This window comes from Camponotus vicinus, unplaced genomic scaffold (assembly GCF_025532165.1).
Source record: "Camponotus vicinus isolate PSW18456_S1 unplaced genomic scaffold, iyCamVici1.0 SCAF_4, whole genome shotgun sequence".
Lineage (NCBI taxonomy): Eukaryota > Metazoa > Arthropoda > Insecta > Hymenoptera > Formicidae > Camponotus > Camponotus vicinus.
The window spans coordinates 20369037-20395163 of record NW_028141976.1 but is presented as its reverse complement, the minus strand read 5'-3'; the positions used below and the strand labels follow the sequence as shown (position 1 = coordinate 20395163).

The window sequence follows — 26127 nt, the reverse complement described above, 5'->3', positions numbered from 1 at the left end:
TCTTTTTTCCGAAAATAAGAGCTTTATTTACGCGATTCACAAACCATGCATTATAATTATTTGATTTTACTGAGAATATCTATCGTATTATTTAATAATATATATAATTATTATACATGTATAATATGTGAGCTTTATTGAATAATAATAATATTAATAATATTATATATTATTGATAATTAATTATAATGCAATATCATATATAATTTTAATCAAATTTGAACATCGCAATCCATCGTGAATATGTATTTTTATCTATTTCTATCCTCATTGCGAAATTTAAATCATCATGCAAAGGCAAATTAATTATTAATTGCTATGTGTACTCGTACTTCATCAGTTGTATACATATCTCTTCATCCATATATTGGCAACAGCTTGCAGCCAAATAGAAAGTCCTTAGAAAGAAAAGTCCTGCTTTTTTCCGAGGTAAAAAGCCAACCGTATATCGTTATACACATATATTTCTTCGAGGCGTTTGATGTAGGAAGCGCAGCTGGTGGCGTCTATCGAATGCCAAGCTAAGATAAATTGCTCAGATACATCGGTCTTTCCATTGGCAGTCTGGCTGGTTAACTTATTTTCTCACGTGGCGTAAGGAAGTTCGTCTCCTCTGTATTGTGTCTTTCTCTCCGTTTCTTCTTCGTATCACTCGCTCGCACCGAACCGTAGCTCTTTTCTTTTGTACGTCCATTTCGTGACTCGGGATTACGAGCTTTTACTGCAGCTGCGTCCCGTTCTCGCGCCAACTTCCTCTCTTCGTTCGATGTGTCGCGTGTTTATGAGAAATCGAGACTATCACTCGAGAAGCTCGGAAAGTCACGATCCCGCCTGAGGAGGCTATTATCCCCAAGCTCGTCGAGCAGTAGAGGGTGTCGTTTCAACCGTAGCAATCTGCTTTGCAACCGTTCACAGGTTGATGTATAAAATGGCCCGGAAAAGTAATGAACGTAAGGCGGTAAGTTCCGGTGGATCTCGCGGGAACAGTTTGCTGCGGACTGTGATTTATCGCTGTTGAACTATACACGAAGAAAGAGCACTCATGCGAACAGCAGCTGCGCTATTTATACAGACCTTGCCGCTGACCCCTGTAAAAGTACTCGATCGTGATAGATTCAACCTTATCGCCCTATCATTCGACCGTAAAGACACTAGAAATACATTATTATGTCCGATAATTCAGCATTCGAGCAAAAATATCACAAAAATATTAAACTGCTGCAGCTTGAACAAACAGGTCACGGTTAGTTGAATTTATAAGCATTAAAAACTGTACTCATAATTTATTATTGTGTCTCTTTAATTAATTAGTTTCCACTGACAAATGAAGCAAAATAAGTATAACAAGAGTAATATTCGTTATTCGCTAATTTGGTTAACTCAACCGTTCAACTGTTACTTTTTAATTAATATATATTAATTAATAATTAATAATTGCATTTGTGTATTATTATCAGGATTTAAAAATATAGAGGTAAAAATTGTTGCACAAAAATTAAATCTTTTAATATTTTTACAACGTAATAAAACTTTTTTTTTATTTATTTTAATTAAAATCGCTTGCGATTCCATAAATTTATAGGAAAAATCTGGCGATAAAATTGCGATAAAATTGTCTCTGTTTTAACTCTGCGGTTCATGGTGCGCGTTATAATTTCGAATATTTACGACGGAGTTACTCATGCTACGTGTAAAATCTTAATTACGAAATATTGTGCCCGCGATAGATTTCCTCCTCCACTACACCGAAATCTCACCAGAACGTTCAAGGATGCTGCGTCTGGTTATGCACATTCGCGTTTCCATTAAAACGGGAGGGTTTAACCAACGCGGCAAGCGCATTAAGCCGCGCTATGCGAGGAAATAGATATGCTTAATGAAATGCGCTTTCGGGAAGCACACGCTGCCTAACTCGATTTCTACCGCCGCGGCCCCGCAATGCATATATGTTACAGAATGATAAACATATCACCATATTTCCCACCCGATAAACCACGGAGATTCGATGCTTTGTTAACGCAAACGTATAGCGGTTCGAAAACTGTCTCTAACTTGGGGTATACTCTTCAGGATCGTTGTTAAGTCCGCGAAACAATTTCACAAATTGCAAGCGAGCCAAAGTGGAAATCGGTCGAACAGTCGTAACAGGAGGAAATTGCCGAGTGCAAACGGATATCCGCCTTCGGCGTATAATTAATCCCTTACATTATTCTAATAAAATACGCGAGCGCGGGAAACAGTGGGTCGGTAGGGGCCAGAAACTTAGTTAGGAGAAGTGAAAATAAGCGGATAATGATAATAGTTCTTGGACCATAGATTTTCCTCGAGTAAGATTAGGAGGCGTAACTTCCGGCAACTTTGAGGGTGCAATGACAACGACAGCGACGACAGCGACGATGACAACGAGAATACCGATGGGGGTCGACGACGTTCAATAAAATTTTAGAACCAATAGTTATCGGTTAATGTAATTTCAATGTTTACTTGGCTAGTTATCGTAAACTTGTCCATTTCTCGTGTAGTCGTTAACGCGAGAACAATCAGAAAATGAGTTGCGTTGTATCGGGAAAGAAATGTAGTCGATCAAGGTATTTATAGTCTTGTTTTCCTCGCCATGTTTTTGTCATAAAATTTTATGAGATTCGACATCGATTTTTTATGGCGCCTCGGTAGTAACGGATTATGCAATGTCTTATGACTCCAGTACATTCATTGATTATATCGTTATTCTAGACTACATTGCATCATAAACAGTATATTCAGTACTGTCGATATAGCGTCATGCAATTTTCATTTAAAGTGTAGTCAATTTTACAAAAACATTGCGCAAAATTGAATAAAATTGAATAAAATTATCTGAGATTTTTTAAACAATTTAAATAATAAAAAACAATAAAAAAATTTAATGTCTTTGCATTAATACTCTATAATTATTTCGAGCACGTAAAGAATTATTTGAAATGAAAAACCGAGAAAGATATTAGTACGATTAATTTACAATCTTTGAACAACATAAGCAACGAATGCGACACTTTGTGGTGCGATATCGGCGCTTTAGAATCCCTTAGAACCTCCCAAATCCTCCCATGTCGATTCAACGTATTACCATGACTTGAGATAAGTTAAATCAGAGGTGAAGAAGCGGAAGAATGCAACAAGGAACGAACAAAAGAAAGAAGACAGAGAGAAAGAAAAAGGAAGATATTGGTAAACCATCCCAAAGGAGCGAACAAGAAGCAACGAGTGCAGAAAAGGCGAAAGGTAGATGGATGAGAGAAAAGGACAGAGGAAGGGTACATCTACCCTTGATTTACTCGGAGTTCTTATTGAGCGGGGAAAAAAGGCGGGCAAACAGGTTATCCGAAGCACAGGATTGTCTATACTAGTAGGAGTAGATGGCACGTGACATGAATGCACAACGCCATACCAATACTCTTCGCTTTCGTCTGTGTCCTCTCGACCTATCTCTTGACTATGCTCCTTGCGTATGTGTTCTCCAGAAGAATGCAGTTGTCAGTGGTATTGCTGCGCTGCTACCGTTACCAATGCTATTGCTACCGTTGTTGTTACTGCCACCCGCTACCATCACGTCGCAATTCGCGGCTAGCAAGCTCAAACATCGACCGATATTTCCAGCATCTTCTGTATCCTCTCGATTCATTTCTCTATTTTCTAGCACTACGTGCACTTGTTCCCATGTCCTCGAGATCATTTGACAGTATTTAATGTAATTTTTCAATACACAATCTCGTTCTTTATTTCATTTTCCTTACTGTCCATTTACTTCTTCTCCCCACGGGATTTACGCGAGAGAAAAAGTAAAATATCCGAATCGAACTCTTATAATTAAACTATTTTCTTTCTCTTTTTTTCTTTAGACATAAAGCAAAACACATCATCTATATATTTGTATGGTATTGATCATACTATTGTAATTATCCACTATAAAATCAATAAAATAAATTAACAAAATATATCATTAAAATACAATAAGATCGAATACATACATATGTAGGTTTAAATAACAGTCAATTTTGTTTACAAAGATAATGGGATAATGAGGTGTCCAATTTGTTTATTGCATCAAATGTAAATGTTAAATGTACGTTCACTGTTGGAACCGCTTTTGCAGAGTTTATAAAACAAAGAAGAACGGTAATTTCTAAATTGATATGAGATAATAAAATAATAAATATACATGCAAGGTAGATTTTATTTAACAAAAATATAAATATACATTTGTTTATTAACAACATATTTCTACAATACGTAATATGAAATAAATAATGCTTTGTATGTAGATGTTTTCTTATGTATACACGATATGTTGTAATGAAAGCATCAAAGGAATATATGTATTGGTTCGCAAGATTAATCTTATGAGAAACTTTTCGATGCCAGATTACTTTTTATTTTACTGCATAAATCCATGCAAGTCTGGCGAGATTCAAATATTTGGCGATTTTGCGTTGACTATTATTGATTTATGTCGACAAGAAAATATCGCTTGCAAATTCGCACATAAAGTGAAGAAAAATGGAAAGCTAACCGCGCAAAATAAAGTCATTTTTATAAAAATGGCCACGCGCTTACATTCTTTTCGATTTGGGCGAAATTTCAAAGACATTAAGCTCTATATTGCGAAGTTTTTACAGAAGTTAGTTGCAGAAAGTTTTATCTCAAAGAAAAATCTATCGACTGTAGATCACAGTAATCTACAATTTCACCGATAAAGTTTAACATAAATCGGGAAATGAAATGAAAACCGAAATTACGTTGCCTCTTCTGCAAATATGTAATAATATCTTACCATCAAAGATTATTTCTTAAAATAATCGCGATCGCCTATGAAGAAGCCAATATCTATCAAGGAGCAGGAGGTATTCTATTTCTGATTTCGTGTTACAGATTCATCACGAGACTGCGATCGGTTAAATAAAATTACAACGAACATATTGTAAATTTGTAACAATGAAATTTCTGTATCAGACAATTTAAAGGGTACATTATTCGTTCAGTGAGCGCAATGTCAAATTCTATCATACAAAATTTATATCAACGCAATCTTCCCGTTCGACTTCTCAGGATATCAACTCGATCGATCCGTAAACGCGATGTTCGTCGGGAAAATACACGAGACACATGAGGTTTCTAGGAACAAAATTTAATAAAAGGTATCTCGTTACAGTATGTGGCGTGTGTTCCGGCGATGCTACGAGAGTGTCGGGATACTTGGCACCACTTCGACAAGAATATAAGCCATTACTATTCACAGCCGAGCGCGAGGACACGCTCTTCATCTCACCCTGCTATGACATACAAGCATATATGCATACATATAAATACATATATTTATAGACGTACTCAGAAACACGGTTTATATATGATCTGCCTTGGTTTCTTTTTTTTATCGGATGAATTATTCTGTCATCTTCTTGTAAATAACAATGAAACTAATTTTCATTTCATATGTCGAGCAGTTTCGGATGCGCAGAGTAATGTAAATCAATTATTACAGTAAGCACATAATTTTATATCTGTCGATGGCATGCTTTTATTCTTTTCTCTCTTTTTACGTGCGAATCGAAGACGATTTTTGCCTCTAACAGAATTATCGGCGATTAAAGAATTGAAAAGTTTGAAAAAGGTGCTATTGTAAACTTGGCAGATCGCCAATTCGTATGTAATTTATAAGAAAAATAAGAAGTTTTTGAAATGATTTTAAAAGTGTATATCTACGAGATATCATTTTATTGACATTAGATTTTATTTTGTTTTAGTAAATGATTTATAAAAATACGCGAGAAAAGAGGAGGATACAGAGGAAGTGGAGGGAGGGAAATAAATAGAAAGAGAGAGAAAAAGAGAGAGAATAATTGAAGCTGGCCACGTATAATTAAAGTATACCGCTACCAATATCTTTTGAGATAATTTCACTCTATGAAAAGATAACGAGCGCTGTTCTTTCTGATCAACTCTTTCTGGTCTAACGAAGGCAGTCGTACTAATATTTATTTTTATTTTTCTGTCAAACGGCTTTTGCGTTCAAGTAAATACGCGTTACTGGAGTTACACTCTCCAAGTATTTGCACAAAACAACGAGTTTTTTTGCAAACGTGAGTTTTCTGCTGCTGTGCATTTTTATGTGCAGATTACTGAGAGATGCTCATTTATATCCCAATTCAAACGAATCAATTCATGGAATAAAAAATAATACCAAAAAATTATATATAAAGTTGCAGTTATACATCTGTTTTAAATTGAACATCTCTGTCATGATTAATTATAAGTTATAACTCGACTTTCCCATCCATTATTTTTTCACACGATGACAGAATGATATAAAATAATAGATTTGTATTTAAACTTGTGTCTATCTGTATGCGTAAATATATATATATATATATATTTACGCATACATATATATATATATATATATATATATATATATATATTTACGCATACAGATAGACACAAGTTTATATAATTTAATATTTCTAGTATTATATATACATATAAAATAATAAAAAATAACATTTAATATAATTTTCACCATTGATTTATTAATTTTAAACAAAAGATCACTCTTGTAAAATTATTCATGGAAAATAATTTAAGAGTTTATAAAATGAAATAAGCGCAAGATTAATTTTGTCGCATTGAAATTAATATGTCAAGCTCGAATAAAAATGTCAGATTACGTGTCACTGCGCAAATTTTGATGAAAGATAATCGTAGTTTTTCAACTTGTATCACGGAATTAAACTGACGATTGCCTCTGGGAATGAAGTGGCAACTCATTTACGATGCTAATTACTTTGAACAATTAATTAACTCAGTTATATTAAACTGAATAGAACTTATCGGTCTGCTCGCTTGAAAAGTTCATTATGTATACCTAAGCACGGTGCGTCTTCGGTACTTTGCATAAAAGGGAGTAGCGAGATGCTAATTGCCTTCCTACGTAAGGAAGTTTCGACGGGGAGCGTTGAGCTCCCACGGAAAATATTATTATCCTTAATCGTGGCTCGATAAACATCGTCTCTCTTGCACCGTTTCCGAAGAGAAGAGCGTCTGCGATTAAATGGCTGTGCAACACAATTTCGTACGGCGAAGAACGCGATGCAGACAGATAGTCTATAGGTCCGCTAAAACCTTGCGCGATACAGTAATCCAGTTCCAACACCAACGTCGCGTGGTCTCATTTATTTTCGACTGTCAATAAAACGCAAATAAATTCTCGTTGGTTGCCGAAACTAAATATATTTTGTTCCGAATACCTCCATATCCCTGGTAACAGTCTCTGAGTTTTGTTCGCGGCAAGGGATTACGCATTGAAAAATCCAGCATTTTCGTTTCGCGCTTCGCGCAAACGTGGAAGATACGAGGGAGCACATTTATCGAGTTATTAATAAGTATTATCTGATGACTGTCGATAATCCGTATTAATAAGAATTACGAAATTTTACATTCTATCTAGTTTAGAAATTTATGAACGTGTTAATGTTACATGTCAATATTAATACTTTTCTTAATAACTTTGTTTTAGAGTTACGTATTTAAATTATGTAATTATTATAATAATTAATATAATTATAATAATAGTTATAATATTGTTATATAAAAACTTTCTGCTCTTTTTGTTTTTCTTTTGCATACTCGGAATATCGAGATTAGAAATAATAAATTGCTGTCATATAAATAATCGATAAGAAGATGCAAAAGTACATAACGAAAAGTACGTAACGATATAATATCACTATTTATGAAAGAGAATGACAAGTGTATTTTATGTGTAAGCGTTAAAAGAGAATATATAAATAATGACTATTTCAGTTGTCAATTCTCATATAAATGTGACGTTATTTTATGACAAACTTGCTTTAATAAATGCAATAGCCGTGAATACGTATCGATTTAAATCAAAATAAAATGCCGCTAGGTAGAATATGAATTATATAGTATCTCTGGTATTGCCGTTAGTAAAAATATTGACGATATATAAAACATATATTGCTTCGCAGAAAGAGCTGCTCGTATTGTAATTATATGTGTCAGAAAATATTAACCTATAGATAAAATGCATAAAGAAAATACGCTAGGAGGCTGATTTTTGCTTATGGTGGCTAATCGTTTCCGAGGGAATCTTTTTTTTTAATCTTCTCTCGTCCAGTACATGTCCATGTACGTATACTCAACGATTAAGTATTAGCGTTGTGAACAATATCTATACATTTATTTGTAGCCATCTTCAATTTTTGCATCGTGGCGGGTAATTGTAATGGTTGCACAGCAGGAAGATAACAGAATGTAGGATTAATACAAGTTCGTGTCGCACGACATCCGCACAACGTAGCCTCACGATATGTCCACATTACAATATAATACAGAATGCAGTGCAGCATCTACCGAGAACTTCGCTACGTGATTTGTTAACGAGATGAGACTGCACGATGCGATTTAACTTTCCTACAACGGAGAGATATAATGCAATAGCAATGCGTCATATGCAATAAAATTAATCTGTTCTATATTATATGGGACATTGAAATCAGACATTCCAGGTACATTTTTAATGTGATGCAGATTTCTAGTTAATTTAAAATGCAAAATGTTTCCATTGAAAATTACGTTGCTGTAAAAAGATATCAAGAAGAGTTTATAGCAAAAATTACGGATGTTTACGTATTTGAAATGTTTGTGTAATTTGATGGTAGCTATTTGATGGTAGCTATTTGATGGTAGGTTCTCAAGTATGAACTACGCAGATATTTGCAAAGCTGCGAAATGTATGATAACGTCCGACAAGCGCGGCGAAGCGTACATTCAAACAATTGAAGTCAGAATTAACGTGCTGGAAAATGTTGAAAATCCAGGAAGCATGATGATAAACGTCAATTTACTTATAACGGACAAGCTTTCCTGTTGGTTGCGCCGGAAAAAGATCGTCACTGAGCGATAATGCTGTATGAAAATTCACGGAAAATTAAAAATTCCGTCAAAAGTGCTTTCACGACGTCTATTTGAGTAGAGTTTCATGCACGAGTTTGTATTAGAATTAGAACGTGTCACGAGCTTGGTACAAGAACGTGATAAGAACAAAGCTGCGATAATAATAGAAACTATAAGTTCTTGGGAGACTTGCTCTTGTAGTTAAATAACGAGGCACAGGATTATATAAAGGCGTTCCGGAAACTTTCGGGTTCTCCTTTGAGCAAAGAAAAGGAAGGAATGTGGACAGCGTAAACGAAGGAAATAGAAGGATGCATATTTGTGAATTTTAAAACTGATTTCACAAAGCTGAGATTTCGAAATTATTCGCATTCATTAAGAAATTAAATCATTTTACAAGGAAGGATATTACCTCCGCATCGTTACACTTTAGAGAGAATTTAAAGATATATTTTGTCCTTCTGTATAAATAAATATTATTACCGTTCTTCGTTAACTTTCGAAAACACGACTTAAATATTCTCGTTGTCGAAGATGATAAAAGAAAACACGTCGAATCTCAAGTGTGTACAGATTGAACTGGCCAAAGTCTTTGAGTTTTGGTCAGTTTAATCGATGGAGCTTCTCGTTCTCATCATTTTCAAACTACTCTACGATGGACGTGCTCGTCCACTGCTCCAGGCAACCGCAAAACCGCGAGCGAAGGCTTATCGAGTTAAGCCCGGTCAAAATCACGGCTCGCCGCGTCTCGCCTCGGGCTACGGATATCTTCGAAGATACTACCGAAATATTCGGCAATTCCATCTAAACGAGAGAAAGCCGGTCGACCTTCGCGGCAAAATCCAGTTGATAGGTAATGAAGATAGGAGCGCGAAAGGAAACGCCGAAGGGGGAGAACGTCGAGAATTCTCCAATTAAATCCAGGATGTGCCCTAGCTATATCTATTCCTTCTATTTTCTCTCTTTCTCTTTCTATCTGTTTCTTCCTCCTTTGCTACGAATTGAAACTCTATCCCTCCATGACCTCATTGCTCTTGAATTGTGCCCCTTCGTTCCCTTTTCCCTTCTTTTCTCTTGTTATCCAATACGCTGCCGCCTACGACAGAAATCTAAATCCTTCTTCAATAGCACGAATACTCCGGATAGTAATTCCGGATTTGTAAATCGTTTTACGTGGAAGCGTTTTTATTTCTCGCCACTGGATAAATTGCGTTCAGGTATCTCCATGATCGGATAAAGCAGTTAGAAGCGTTAGCCTTTTGACTATCTCAATCAGAGAAGGGATCAGAATCCTGTTTCTGATTATCTTGTTATTTGTAATTGTTCTTAAAAAACCGCTTGAAGAGAAACTTTAAAATTAAAAATCTTTTGTAAAATTTATTTATATAAATATATGCTATATTAAATAGCACTAATTTAACGATTTAATTTTCATATTCTCGATGTCTTACTCTCTAAAAGTGAATCAGTGTATTATCACTGAAAAACAGTAAATAGTCACTTATTACAGCAGTTATAAGTACAGCACTGTAAATCAGTGATATTTTATTGAAAGAATCAGTTAATAATTTTGACTGTTTCAATCAGTAATATTTCTCAATATTAGTAATATTTCTTTCGTTATTGTCAGTAATATTAAACTACAATTCATCTCTCTATCTGTTTCATATAAACTTAAAAATTTTATTTGTATTTACTAAATATTTATTATATTACAAATTTTATTTTATTTATATTACATGCATATTGAACTTGTTATTTTAAATAGATAACGAACAAATAATTTTCATTAAGTCGCCAGACATTTATTTGTTCGACTTATAAAGATCGATTTAATATCTAAAGCCTCTCTATTGAGATTGTATCAGAAATTAAATCGAAGTAATACTTTTAATTTTAAATGTCGCTCTTTGCAAACTTTATATAATTCTTATGACTGAAATTAAATACGAGAGAGATAGCGATCGTAGCGGTAAACGAACGAACTAGCGATTACTGGTTTTACAGTAAAATTTACTGGTTTTACAGTGAATTTTATTTTAACTGACCATAATCAGTGAGATATAACATAAAATAACAAAAAAATAAGCGTTTCCACTGAAGATCAGTAAAATACTCACTGATCCTCAGTGAAATCTTATTTTACTGTTTAAATTAGTGATATTTTCACTGATTCACTTTTAGAGAGTACATATTTTAAAAAATTTTATAAAATCTATCGCGCGCGCATCCTTGAAACATTCTATTACAAAAATATAGATAATAATAACTTGATGATACTAATATAAACTTGATGATACTTATATCGTGATGCAAAATTAACGTTTCTGATGCATCACTATGTCCTGTGGAAAACAATTAAAGTACTTGAAATGCGGCATAAGTGACATAAATCCGCGGTTCGCAAAATTTCATTTCTGCCTTATGAATGCACTTCCGGGATAATGTGCGCGCTCGCGGGTGGCATGTATAAGAGCGGACCAGAAAAAAAAGGGAGAAACTGATAGAAGGGAAATGGGACGAGGGTGATGGCGGAAAATAGGGAGGACTACGCGATAGGGCCAGTTCGCGTGTGTAGGCCAGGAATCGGGTAGAAAGGGAAGTTTCGAGAGAAGACGGGAGGGGGAGGAGATACAGAACGTGATTAATCGATGTTACCGAACTAGACGAAGCGAAAGAGAGCGCCGTGACAAAGGTCGACTTTGCCATAGCACCTCTACGCACAGGGCCGTCGAATTACCGGGACGGTAACGAGTTAACGACGGAGGCCGGCTCTCGTCGACACGACGCGGGCCATTACCCATGACAAATACTGCGCTATGACGTTGACTTTTTCTTTCCATCCGCTCCGCTTTTCGTTCCCCTTTCCACCGTCCATCCCGTCGTATCATTTCGCGTCAGTCGAGGTGGCACTGGGCCGCGAGAATGAATTTTCGCTCGGCAACGGACTTTTGTGCGGCACGGATGCTAAAGTCCGGCCATTAACGCGACTCGTATATCTCATGCCAGTCGCAGAATGGTCGGACGAGCTTTCTTATAGTATATCTTGGAAACGAGGGATTTGTGCCCGGAACAGTTCGTCTGTTCCTTTTGAAACGGATAGCAATTGCTTAGGATTTACGTGTCGTTTATTCCGACAATGGCAAGTCAGTCACATAGATATTTGAGAAGTGCTTGCAAGAAATGTTCGAAATTATATTTATATTCTTTTGATTCAATTTTACGAGAAATACAGTTGACAGTGAGTCATGCTGTGAGAATTTTTCATTTTTAATAATGAATGTCATGATGTGACTCTTTTATCAGAACGTCTCAATGTTCAATATTGTAAAAAGTACCGTGACATAACGTATGTAAATAAATAGGTTGTCAGATAAATTCATAGAGAGTGTGTTTGAAAATGTCGAGATCTGAAATGGGAGGTTCAATTTTAGAATAAAGAAATTAAAAACAAATAGGAAAAACACAAGATATACCTAAAAAAAATCAACAAAGGAAAAATAAGCCGTTTATGTGTATCATAAACAAAGAAATTGAAAAAGCAAAATTTATTCAATGTGTTATAATTGAAAACCAGGTTAACAAGTATATATGTATGAACGTGTACAACTGTAGTTTCTAATATGAAAGAAAATATTTATGTTATAGTTATATGTTAAGTATACAAAAAATGGAAGCAAATGTCCAAAGAAATATTAAAATATAAAATATACTCGCTATTCAATCTAATATAATACCTGAAATTAAAGATTAAAATTAATTGCTGTAAACAGTTTGGTTATAAACTAGTAGTAAATAATAGTAATAATATGTTTGAAAAATCGTATGAAAAAGAGAAAAAAGAAAAGAAGCTCGTAATGAAAGAGACTTGTGTTATTTATATCTCAAAGTATATTCTTGTTTTCTCTCCGGAGAAGTAATACTCAAGAAAAATAGACTTTTTTATAAGACTAAGAATCATGAACGTTGGTCGATAAAGATTATAATAGACGTTTAATTAATGCGCAACGTTTGGTAAGACTGATTCCAATAATCATAAAACGTGGTCCTTATGACACCGTAACAGAAGAAGAGCAGAACGACGGATCACTATGACCATACGTCCTTTTATGTATATAGCAAAAAAAGACAAAGAGTCCCTGTGACTTTCGTCTTTGTGTGTGTGTGTATTCGTCCCAATGACCACGACACAATGATCCCAATGATCTACACATATGTATGTGTATGTAGGTGGAACAAGCTTGTTACCAGTGTACTGTATGTTATTATGCACAGTCTTACGATAGCCAAACCAGTTGTTGATTGAGACTCGTGAACAACAATCACTCAAATAGTGATCGCATCGAGATTCCTCCCTATGAGGATTACTGACGGCGTGTTAATGTAAGCAAGCGAACTCGCGTCTTTGTTTGGAAGAATGACACTACTGTGTCTTTATATTCGGACTTAAAGAATGCTATTCAATGTCCATCACAATCACAGAATCTAATGTGAACCCAGTGTCCACGAAAGTAAAGAAAACACTCGATAGTTTCGATTAAAAGCTATGCACGTGCGTTGCAACAACGTATCCACTCGCGACTCGAAGCCGCCATCTTCCTTTTTGTCCCGAAGCAAAGGCCTCAAAAACTCCCGCTACGCCCTCTATCAAGTGTGAGTCTTTTCGACTCCCCACTCTAACTCTCTAGGGTCCTGATTACTGTCTCTTGACCGGGTTTTTTGAACAGAGTGCGCTTTTTGAAAGCAATTTCCTTATAAATCTATCGTCAAGATTGACTTAAATAAAAAATATTACTGTGTAAAAATTTGCGATTAAATGCAGCACTTTCAATAGAGAGTTTCTTAGTTGTTCAACGCTACGTGTATATAAGAGCTGCCTAGTTTAGTCAGTATGAGATTATATCGCCAGACGGTTAATGCGAGCCCCTGAAAATCTTGGCGGCGCTATCATGGTAAGCTCATATTATCATCTTTGGAATATACGAGACGAGGGAGGTGCACGGTATAATTGAAAATACCGAAGCGCACTTGAAAATGTCGATAAATCCCTGATACCTCGCCATTCTGGCCGTGGTCGTGACGTGAGCCCGATTCGAGGGATACGGACGAGGTTGAATGAAGCGATCGAGAGCTGGTGGAGTATGATGGCGAACAGGGGATGGTAAAGACTGAATGGGGTAACCGCGCGTAACACGTGTATCGTTGATTGGATGGAGTTTGAGTTTGCGTCACACGCGCATAAATATAATAAACATATACACGGTACATTATATATTTTTTAATTGCTATGTATTATACGGTGCATCGTACTAGTATTTTCTGGTAATGACAGATTCTTTGATGAACGTGGTCAATTTTTCGTTGGTCAAAATTGAACGGGAGAAGCAATTATGGAGTTAGTTAATGTCGGAAATTAAAAGCTTCAGGCGAGCTTGGCTTCGAAGCTCTGAGTCGTGGACAGAAGACTGAATAAATTTTAAATGGATTCTGTTTTAACAAGTATTGGATTCAAGATTTATTTATGCCAAGGTATGTGATATTAAAAACTCAAAAGTTAATTGTCATCACACACACACGAAAAGGAATATATTTTATATACGTCAAAGAATGTGTCATAAGAGAAATAATGATAGGAACTTACAGGATATCTCGCGCGAGTGCTCTACTTTAAATTCGCAATGAAAAACAGGTAGTAGAAATTTTGACTGAAGAAATGAGATAAATAGACGAGTAGAAATTTGCACGTTATTATAATCTGAAAGTAATACCATACTCATTTGAAATATATAAAATATTACATGCAAGAATTTTAATCTTCACACCGCAGAGAGATATATTTTTTATCAAGCCATCAATTTCCTGTTTCAATATACACACGTGCTTTTTTTTAATAAATAAAAAAAATTATCTTAAAAAAAAATGAAACGAGATCATACATCTATATGACGTGGTTAATCATTTACACGTGTTTCGTATTTGTATAACATAACGCACAATCTAACTCGTTTTTAACGTCATACCGTACAAGCTATCCAATGATATTTACAACGATATAAAGCATAGAGGAAAAAAAATGTGCGAGTGACATCACGACCGCAAACCGTCGAGGCTCGTAATGATTTTTTGCAGAGCAACTTGGAGTCATATAGCGCGCGAAAAATGTGGACACTCGCGAGTAGGTACTCGCGTGCGTTTTACGTAGGAGAACGTCGCTTCGTTTACGGATGCAATACCTTCCGTCACCCACTGTCGAGGATATTTCCACGGGCGATTACGAGCTTTGTGGGCGAGATAACGAAGCGCGCAGATAGACGTGGAAAACATGTTTTCTCACTTCCCACGTGCTGTACGAAGGCAATCCCACGCAGAGGTAACACATACACGTGGCTTTTCTATAGTCCGCATAAAAATAGAATCTACAACTGTATCTCACAGTTTTCGTTGTTATGCAATGTTTATTTTGTATTTCGCGCGATATTCTGCTTTAACGAGTATAATTTGTTATTACGTATTTCACTGTATACGATATATATCATACTGTATATTTTTGTTTAAAAAGAAAACTGATAATTTCTCTGTATTATGATATGAATCACGTATAGATAAAAGAGGAAAAAATCTTTTTTTGTAAATTTATCCATGAATTTTTTATCAAAAGAAAGCAAATGTATGAATTATTATAATAAATAACAATTTTATTTGGTTACATAATTTGACTATATAATTTTATTTGACTATATAATGCAAGCTTTTGTTGTATAAAGCAACGCTTCTCGTTAGATATCAATTGTATACGGGATATACATAAGCTAATTGGAATTACATAATTGCAATTACTTTTACAATTCATGCCGTTTGCTTTGTCAACTTGCGCGTAACGTTTCCAAATTTATATGAGTAAATTAAAAAAAAAAAAAGAATTGTGCACGGAATTAAACGGATCGACGCAATGTACAATCGGTTGAGCGCGATTTAAATTGGGACCGTAGGGTTGCAACGATTCGAATTTCGCAACCGGACAAAAGCGATCGCTTGCAACCGACAGGTAAATCGATGGAACGATGCCGCTTTCATTGATTAGGATCCGGTAGTCTATGGCGCGTCCGAATCGGAAGCCGCAAACTCACGAAACCGCGAGCCAAACGAGAGCGTAGCAGCAGCTGTGTGCCCGTTGCTGCGTGTAGCTCTCTCTCGAAACGTATGTCGCAAATAGTGTGTCCCGCATATGTATCAAGCCAGCATTCTACCGGCGTACTCGCTGGGCACCACGCAAAAGTGATACAGATTGAATTGCGGCGGGACATAATTGAAACGTATCAACGGTGCCGCTCTTGAGGGCAGAAGGGGAGGGCCTCACAATTACGGCGCTTTTAAATGCTTTGTTCGTGGACGAATGGAAAGTACACGCGAGCTGAAAGAGGAGGCGACCGGCAAGAGAACAAGATTCACATCGTAGAGGGAATGAACCTTCGTCCGGTTTGTTGTCGCGATATCTTTGTTTATTCGTCCTCCTCTCTTTTTGGGAAACGGTATGTGTAGCACGTATTTCCTATCGGTGTTTCCTATCTCGAACGGTCGTTTTCTTTGCTCTCGAAGAGATGCGTCGAGTCTGATTATGCGGTATACGCGGAGCGAGATGTGAAGGTAGGAAAACCGCTCGTCGCGCTTTACGGTGACGATATTGGCTACTTGATATCGCACATTTGGATAATACTCGTTATTTCAAGATTGATCCACACTCAGAATACTCGGTGGAAATCAACGGCAGTGGTATGATCGCATTTTCGCGTAATTTATATGCATGACCGCGATATCACTCGCGATTCAATCATGCCGCGAAAATAGTCTGACATTACCGTATTTGATGAAGTTCACTGATAGTACTCGTTCCGCACGTGTGCGAATCTAAAGGTTACTGCATAACTAATGTTCTCTGTGTTGCCTTTAATTTGCACTTCCGTATGAATACTGCTTATGAAAAAAGGACAGAAATATATTTCTTCTTGCATATTGAAAATGTTATTTCTTATATTTTTAATCATATTTCGCGTAAAATAATAATATAACGTGAGGTAGCTAGCTCTTTTGAGATAAATAACTCATTAACAAGCATCTTCGCTTGACGTTGCTTGAAATATCGCTATTGTACACACAATATCGTTAACGAGTTTATGAGGCCCGACGATTATTATCTCGCGAATTATTACCATGCTCGTTGAAGCTATCTATGAACCCAATTACATAGCGAGTACATTGTACGGCGGAATCTTATACACGTTCTAAGCCTCCGTAAGTTTGTGCTTAGCCGAAGTACTGACCTATTTCTCTCGAAGCGTTTCTGCACCGTCTCGAATTATATATCGACTTCATTTTGGCGTTTCACAACCCGATAACGTCTGCATCCGGCATCCTTGCTGCCTGGGCGATTGTGCTGCGGAATTATGAAAGACTTTGATGAAAACTTTATCTCGACGGCATACGCGATGGGAATATAAATGCCATTGCGTCCAACGGAAATTTTACGTTGCTGAATAATTCTATTGTGTATTATATTATATATGCATAATAGATATATAAATTATTCAACGCTCTGACAATAATGGCATGACCACGGATGAGAGATTGATTTTTTTCCCACGTAGGGCGATTCATAACGATGATCTTCGTTCGTCTATCGAGAGAAAAATGTTTCATCCGTGTTTCATTCTCCCGACGACAAAGGCAACAAAAGAGAGGACGAAATGCAAGGCGCATACGTACATATGCATCTTGCATATGATCTATTTGAAGAGAAGTGTTCGATATATATGTGTGAAAGCATCACGCGTACTCGCAAAAGTACTTTTCGCTACAGTCGTCAGCATTGACCGGACTAGGTCGAATCTATTCAAATAGCTAGCAAACGATGAAAGTTATAGCGCTCAAATTCAAATGGTTGATTTTTATTCCTGCCGCTCAACTTCCCCCGGGCTTTCATTCGGATTTTTTCTCGTTACTTCGCCGTATGATTGCGAGAGGTGACGATAACGACCTATTGTACCATTCTCTGCTTCGCAGCAGCGAGAAATATATCTCATACGTGAAGCCATTCTTTAGCAGAAGCTTTTAAATATACAGGGTGAGCCATTTTAATTAACGCACGCAATTATTTCGGAAACAAAGCATTTTAGAGAAAAATGTTTCAGACAAAAGTTTTATGGTTTCGAGGGGGCCATAAGATGGTATCATTGGTTTGACCTTGAAGAGTTATTTGAAGGTCACATGAAGGTCACCTTCAATTTCTTAAATGGAACCTACTATTTGTCATTGCATATTCTTGTAGCTTATCTCGAGAGCTTTCCAAAACACTATAATTAAGTACCTTTTCGTTAAGTACTTTTTGAGTTATGAGGCTTGAAATAATTTCTTAATGTTACATAAACCGTAAAATATCTTGTAAAACATTCATTTTTCGATTATCTTATCTTAATACTTTTATGTACAAAATAATGAGAGGAATCAATTGGTGTAAAGAAAACACATAGTTGTTTTTAAGAAAAAATATGGAATTGTTAATTGCAAATTATATATTTTTTCTTCAAAACAACTATGTGTTTTCTTTACACCAGTTGATTTCTCTCATTATTTTGTACGTAAAAGTATTAAGGTAAGATAATCGAAAAATGAATATTTTACAAGATATTTTACGGTTTATGTAAAATTAAGAAATTATTTCAAGCCTCATAACTCAAAAAGTACTTAACGAAAAGGTACTTAATTATAGTGTTTTGGAAAGCTCTCGAGATAAGCTACAAGAATATGCAATGACAAATAGTAGGTTCCATTTAAGAAATTGAAGGTGACCTTCATGTGACCTTCAAATAACTCTTCAAGGTCAAACCAATGATACCATCTTATGGCCCCCTCGAAACCATAAAACTTTTGTCTGAAACATTTTTCTCTAAAATGCTTTGTTTCCGAAATAATTGCGTGCGTTAATTAAAATGGCTCACCCTGTATATTTGACAATAAATATCTCGTTACACAAATTTTTAATTACGGGGAATATTATAAATTAATAGTATCCTCCGTTCCTTGCTAATTTATTTTAAAATAAATTGTTGAATATCTTCATTAAAGGAAAGGTAATGATACTCTGAAATGATAAAAGGTCGACTCTGGAGAGTGACCCATTTGACGTACCACGGGAGAGCAAATTAAATGTTACGCGTAATGTAATGAAACTTTGAGAACCAGATTCCGTGTTCGTTCATAGAACGATCCTCTAAAAGGACAGACTTTCGTAGATGCGGAGGCATGCGGTAGCGATAAAAGCAGCAGAGGAAGTACGGAGAAAGGGGACACCAAAAAGAAGGGAGGTTACGTCTACGGAAATAGTAGATGTAATACGGGATAGTAGCCTTTCGACCCCGGCGCTTCGTTTGATCTTCCCTCAGAGACAAACCGTCGTCTTCCTACGTCTCGTCGACTTTCGAGTGTGGCATCTGCGTCGGCAGATGCAACCTAACTTCCTGTAATTGTGTTTCCTTTTTCTTTTGCTTTCCTCACGAGTTTTACAATTCTCGCCCACTACTTTCGTTGTCGATTTTTTATCATTCTCGCAACTGACGTATTTTATAATGGTTATTACGACAAATCAGGCTACGGATTATTACGACTCATTGCGACAAAAGATGTCGCATGATTTTGTGTGGTATTCTCAAGTATAATCGTTAAATGTATTTGAACAATTTTCGCACGCGGAAAATGCAATTAGTCGCAATCTAACGCAAACTTTACGTACATAACAAAATATTGTGATTTTGAATAAACAAGAGTTCGAAAACACATGTTGCGCGGAATATATTGTATGTAGGCTTTTGCGATGATGTCATTGTAAGAAAGTTATATGAGGGAGAGAGAGAGAAAATCATCATCGGCGAATATATTTCTACGATTCCAACTTATATTATTATACGGACATTTATCATTAAGTAAATCGCACGACTGCGCGTCAACACTAGCACTCTCGTCATTAAATCTGTGATTTGATTTACTTACATTTGCTCGTTATCATTTGTTAGCGCTTCGCGGAATTTTCCACCACGTACGTAGAAATGAAAATGGCATTGCAGAAGCATGAAACTGAAAAGAAAAAAAATGTAGGATAATGGTCGGTACGATGAATATGGCTTGTTTCAGTGTGTTGTTCAGTATGTATGTGACGCTCGTAATTTCTGAGGCGTAATAAACTATCCTTGGTGCATTTTGATTAAATCTACGCATTAACAAAGTTTCCATTATCATAGAAATATGGAGCTATCAGAATCGCAGCAAATTCGACTAATTAGCGTGTATATACGGAATTTCGCAGAATTCTCAGATTTGTGAATGTTCGAAACTTTCCCATTATTCTAACGACGAACCATTTTATAACGGCAATGTTATTAATTTATAACTTTGGAATTTTTTTAATTTTATATTTTCTGTAATTTTCTACGATTTACGATTTTTTTCTAATGTAAGAAATTATGTGTTTCAACTTTTGGATTTAATTCGCTTTTAAATAGCGCAGTTTATCTTCATTGCCTGAATATTATGAATTTAAAAATAGAGATAAGAATTATATTGTATTATTTTAGTTTCTCTCTGGCGAAACATTCGCATTTAAATCACTCGAATAAATAACGCATATATGAATTTTGAGTTTGGGTACACACACACATACACACAATTATTTGCGATAGCTGATAAATAGAATCATATATGCTATGAACTAGACACATTTTAAATGTAAAAGTCGAATAGAATTCATCCTATACTTTGCATTTGACGTTCCAGTAAATACAATCGTTGCGTCCTGAATTCGAAAGCAAACTGTCAGCACCAATATCCAGTATAAACTGGCATTGGACGTACATCCCAGATAAGAACTTGGTTCTCTGCTCGCCGAATCGATCTTGGTACAAGTCCTTACGCAAATAGTTTCAACGCCGCTGCATCATCTCTGCCGATACATCTTGATCAATCATTCGCACGTAGATAGCGAAGGTTGTGATTAACTCTTTGATTGTTCAAATTACGAGAATTAGTAGGCATCGAATAAAGATATTTGATGCTATTTATAAAATGAAAACAAATACATAAATATCATAAAAATTAATATTTTATAATTTGCCTCTTCAATAATATAAAATCGATTCCTTTAGTATTTTAATAACATTAGAAATTTCCCATGTCACACATATATATTTTACATTCATATATAGATATAGATACAATTCTGTTTATTAAGCATAGTCATGGTAATTATAAGTCTTAATAATTATTGTATTTTTATTTTATTGTACGTTATATTGTACATTATATATATAAAAATATCAAACTAACTTTTAAATACATGAAGAAGTAAAAGATATACAGGGTGACCCATTTTAACTTAGGCAGCCAAATAACTCGAAAAATAAGCAAGATAGAGAAAAATGTTTTAGACAAAAGTTGTATGGTTTCGAGGGGGCCATAAGATGGTATCATTGGTTTGACCTTGAAGAGTCATTTGAAGGTCACGTGAAGGTCACTTTAATTTTTTTTAATGGAACATCCTATATATTTTTGTACATTCTTGTAGCTCATCTCGAGAGCTTTCCAAAACACTATAATTAAGTACATTTTCGTTAAGTACTTTTTGAGTTATGAGGCTTGAAATAATTTCTTAATTTTACATAAACCGTAAAATATCTTGTAAAATATTCATTTTTCGATTACCTTACCTTAATAGTTTTATGTACAAAATAATGAGAGGAATCAATTGGTGTAAAGAAAACACATAGTTGTTTCGAAGAAAAAATATGTAATTTGCAATTAACAATTCCATGATTTTTCTTAAAAACAACTATGTGTTTTCTTTACACCAATTGATTCCTCTCATTATTTTGTACATAAAAGTATTAAGGTAAGATAATCGAAAAATGAATATTTTACAAGATATTTTACGGTTTATGTAAAATTAAGAAATTATTTCAAGCATCATAACTCAAAAAGTACTTAACGGAAAGGTACTTAATTATAGTGTTTTGGAAAGCTCTCGAAATAAGCTACAAGAATGTACAAAAATATATAGGGTATTCCATTTAAAAAAATTGAAGTGACCTTCACGTGACCTTCAAATGACTCTTCAAGGTCAAACCAATGATACCATCTTATGGCCCCCTCGAAACCATACAACTTTTGTCTAAAACATTTTTCTCTATCTTGCTTATTTTTCGAGTTATTTGGCTGCCTAAGTTAAAATGGGTCACCCTGTATATGTATAAATCTATATTAAAAAACGCGTTTTCAGGTAGATTTCCGATATTTTTGCGTAAGAAAACGAACATCTCGATGTAAAGCGCTGGCGCGCGCTGGAATTCGACGTCAGGCTTAGATATTCATGCGCGAATGTTTCGCATTCTGAATTGAAGCCCGTCGATTACTCGTCGTATCATGGCTCGTCGGGGTCGATTATGCGATGTCACGCACGACTGCCTTTCGCTAATGCTCCGATCTTGCAGTTTGTCAGAGTGCGATGCCGTAGCCGCACTCAAAGCACGCAGGTCATCAAGAGACACGGTAGTGTTACAAATTACAGGCACCCCGACGCCCGTCGGTGCCCTCATGTCGCGACGTAAAATTATGATCTCCCTCTCACCTTTAATTAAGCCGGCCGCCCACGCTTGCTTCCCTGTCGGCACTCGATCTTCTGAAAAGCACGGCGGGCGCCCTCGTGACGTCAACATGCCGCGGCCCTCAGTTTTGTTTGTCCCGAGATTTCCCCTACGCATATTTTACCGCGTAAAAGACGCCAGTAATTCTGAATCGTTGCTTCAACGTTATAATTCCATGTATTCTCTCTGTGACGTAAGTAATTATCGTTTAATTTTAGACATTGGAAACAATTTTCAAAAATCTACTAATTGACTAACAATAAATCGGATATTTATTTATAAAAATAGTTAATTTGAAATTTCATATAAAAATATAATGTGTAAAAAAAATATTAGATCTTTTTAATTTATTTCAGCGAGCGAAGGAATTAATCTGTACAAATTATGATTAACGCGCATTCAACAAAATCATGATAGAATAATGCAAGGGTTGCGCAGTATAACAACAGACGGATCGATCGAAATGCATATGTGGCCGAGAGGTTTCTATCGGTTGGAAATTGGTCCACGCTATAGGCATTGTACTTCAGAATTAATGATCCATATGTAGCCGACAGTGCTAACAACGAGAAACACAAACAGACCTCATATTGCCTACGGATTGAATCGCTAAATTTCATTGCGTCAAGATGAGTCACTCCAATCACGTTCAATTATGGGCGAAGTACTCGAATGGATTAGATCGATCCGCATCATCATTATCGCTTGATAAGAACGAAGCCCTCGATGAAGAAGAGGAACTGCCAATCTCGCGATATTGCTAGTTCAGATTTGAATTTTGTATTTATGCTATATCGATTAATCCTTCGTGTTTATATAAAGTAAAATACACATGAGTCTATTCAAATATTTATTATATTGCACAGCGAACATTTATGCAATAATTATTTTGATTGAAAAACGGAATTGCGTATGAAAGGATTAAATATTCGATACGTTATTACAAACATCAATTGTATATCCTTTTAGGCGAGTCGTATATAACAATGTCATCGTTCCAAATTCAGTCAGATCAATCATTTTTTGGTTCTCGGAATTAACAAACGTATTGACAAATTGTTAACCATACGTGGGAAACGGACATTCATGAAAACAAGATCAGCCCGATCGATTTTAACACAGCACTCTGTTCTCGATACGAAGCATGCTAACTCACTGTAAATAATGACGTGCACGGTTTTCCGACAATCTGACAGATCTGTAACTGGCACGTTTTTAATTAATCCATTAACTGATTCTCACACATGCACACACACAACACACGCGCGCGCGCACACACACACACACACAAAGCATTGCTAAAATTGTTTGAATAGATAGATTTGTCATTTAGAACCGATAAACTGTAATATGTACTGTAATAACTGCAATACCTCCAAAATATACTTTGATGATGAAAGTAAAAACTCGTATATACTTTATATCAGGCACATTGGTGTTTGTGACACACTAGTAAAGACACCAGTCGAGAAAGATATATCATGTTTAGCCAATCATATTATTGAACGCAGATGTTAGAAGATAATATGACCTAAAAAAAAACTATAAAGTTGACCATTAAAGATATAAAATAAACATATAAAGATGATATGGATTATTGTAAAAAGACTTTGATTCATGTATAGAATAGAAAATAATACAAATAATAATAGTGTTGTTTTTTTTTAATAATTTAGCGATAACAAAATGTATTTGGCATTTTAATTTTATAGCATAAATACACATGAAAATAATTTTTCAGCATTTGATTATATCATTTTATATCATTTACTGTAATGGCTGCCAGTTGATATATTGCAATGAACCAAATGAGTCGAGCGTTATTTGCACTGTGCGTCCACAACGAAATAATTAGGGGGGTGTCGGTCAGTTTTTTTTTTATCTGTGAACTAATTCTCATTAACAACACGAATTCATGTGTGTAATTAACAATTTGTTTAAAGGAATGAGTTTCCGCAGAATTAAACGATAATAAACATAGTATCGCATATATTTTAAATTTTCATTATCTCTCATTAATTGAAATGTTTGTTAATTATGAAAGGCTATATTTCCGAAAACCGACCAAATTCTAGGAAGGATATTACGTTGAGTATTTCCATTGACCTTTCCCTCTTTTATATTCTGCTGAATAATCTCTATGGGTTGCTATAACATTTTTCAACATTTTGAAACTTTTTTACTGCTACCGACATCGGGAAAGAGAGCAATACTTCGTGCTCGAACTCAGCATATTTGGAAACTCCCTCTCGTTTCAGAATGCAACTATTCGTAACTGGACAAGGTATGCAGTGTCGGAAAACTTCAGACTTCACAACACAACGAAGTAATATTTCTCTATATATTGTAGATCGGGTCCAAGTTCTCATTCACGAATAATATACTTTTTTTTTCATTGTTATGCTAAAACTCATTAATTAATCGTACATACAGGCGTTTATTATATTCGTACATGCTGTTAGTTAATTGTGATGTGCATGAGCGTGTTTGTAAAATGTTACGAGTTTTATATATTATGAATATTTTCCGAGATATTTTATATAGTTTGTGTAACATATTACGCCAAATTAAAGTATAAAATATCTGTAAATTATTCAAGTTTTGGTTATCCTACATAACTTTTAATGCTGAATATTACGAGGAATTGATTTGTATAAAAAAATTGGATTGTTTTATTTATCTAAAAAAAATTAGGTTGATTTTTACATAACTTTGACAAATAATTTTAACTTTTCTCTCTCTCGAAAAGAGAGAGAATAAATTATAAATTTTGTTTGAAATATTTTTTTGTATGACGTCAAGTTTCAGAAAAAACACTGTAACGTTTTATGTAAGACATTCTATATATATGTATATATATAATATTTGAGAGAGTGTGATCGGATATATAATATTTTAGTATATAAAGAAGTAGTTTACTGCAGCTCAGATTCGGAATTAATTACAACATATAGAGATTATTCAATAAAAGGGAAAAATCGTTAAAGATATATGTACACAATCTTTCTATTTGGAATCATTATCCATACTTGTCTTGCTAAATACTAGGAACTAATCGCGGGATCAGAGCTTTCATCAAGCACAAAGGAGATCATTACCCCATGAATAAGATCTCGCACAAACAAGACACCAACGCCGTCTGATTTCTCCCGCGACCATTCCCATCTTTGCTTCCTCTTCTGTCATCCTTTTCTCTCTCTCTCGATGACTTTAAACGATTCCATTTCTATTTCTTCTAACCAAGATTACCAATATGAGAGAGAGAGAGAGAGAGAGAGAGAGAGAGAGGAAAGGAGGGGGAGAAAAGGAAAAAAAGAGAGAGGAGGAGACAATAGAACTCCAATGGACTGTCATTATTTGACTTGTTTACGACTTCGTCAATTCTGCGTAGTCTTCTAGTATTCACTTCTAGTATTCTCATTAAAGCCGAAGAAAATACGGCACGCAATCCGGCAGGGTGTCACAAGTTTCATTAATTAAGGGGAGCATTTCT

At 35.3% G+C, this 26127-nt stretch overlaps 1 protein-coding gene across 15 annotated transcripts in view; it reads left to right on the top strand.

Moving 5' to 3' along the window:
- Nucleotides 1-26127, top strand: part of Rg (A kinase anchor protein rugose) — a 333149-nt gene that overhangs the window by 174121 nt on the left and 132901 nt on the right. The window contains exon 1 of one of the 15 annotated variants that reach the window (XM_083096511.1): nucleotides 15209-15322. The exons of the other annotated variants lie outside the window; for them this stretch is intronic. Coding sequence (XP_082952637.1) covers nucleotides 15275-15322 — 48 coding nt within the window. The 5' untranslated portion in view covers nucleotides 15209-15274. Of the gene's footprint in view, nucleotides 1-15208; nucleotides 15323-26127 lie in introns of those variants that run through there. 15 annotated transcript variants of the gene reach the window in all.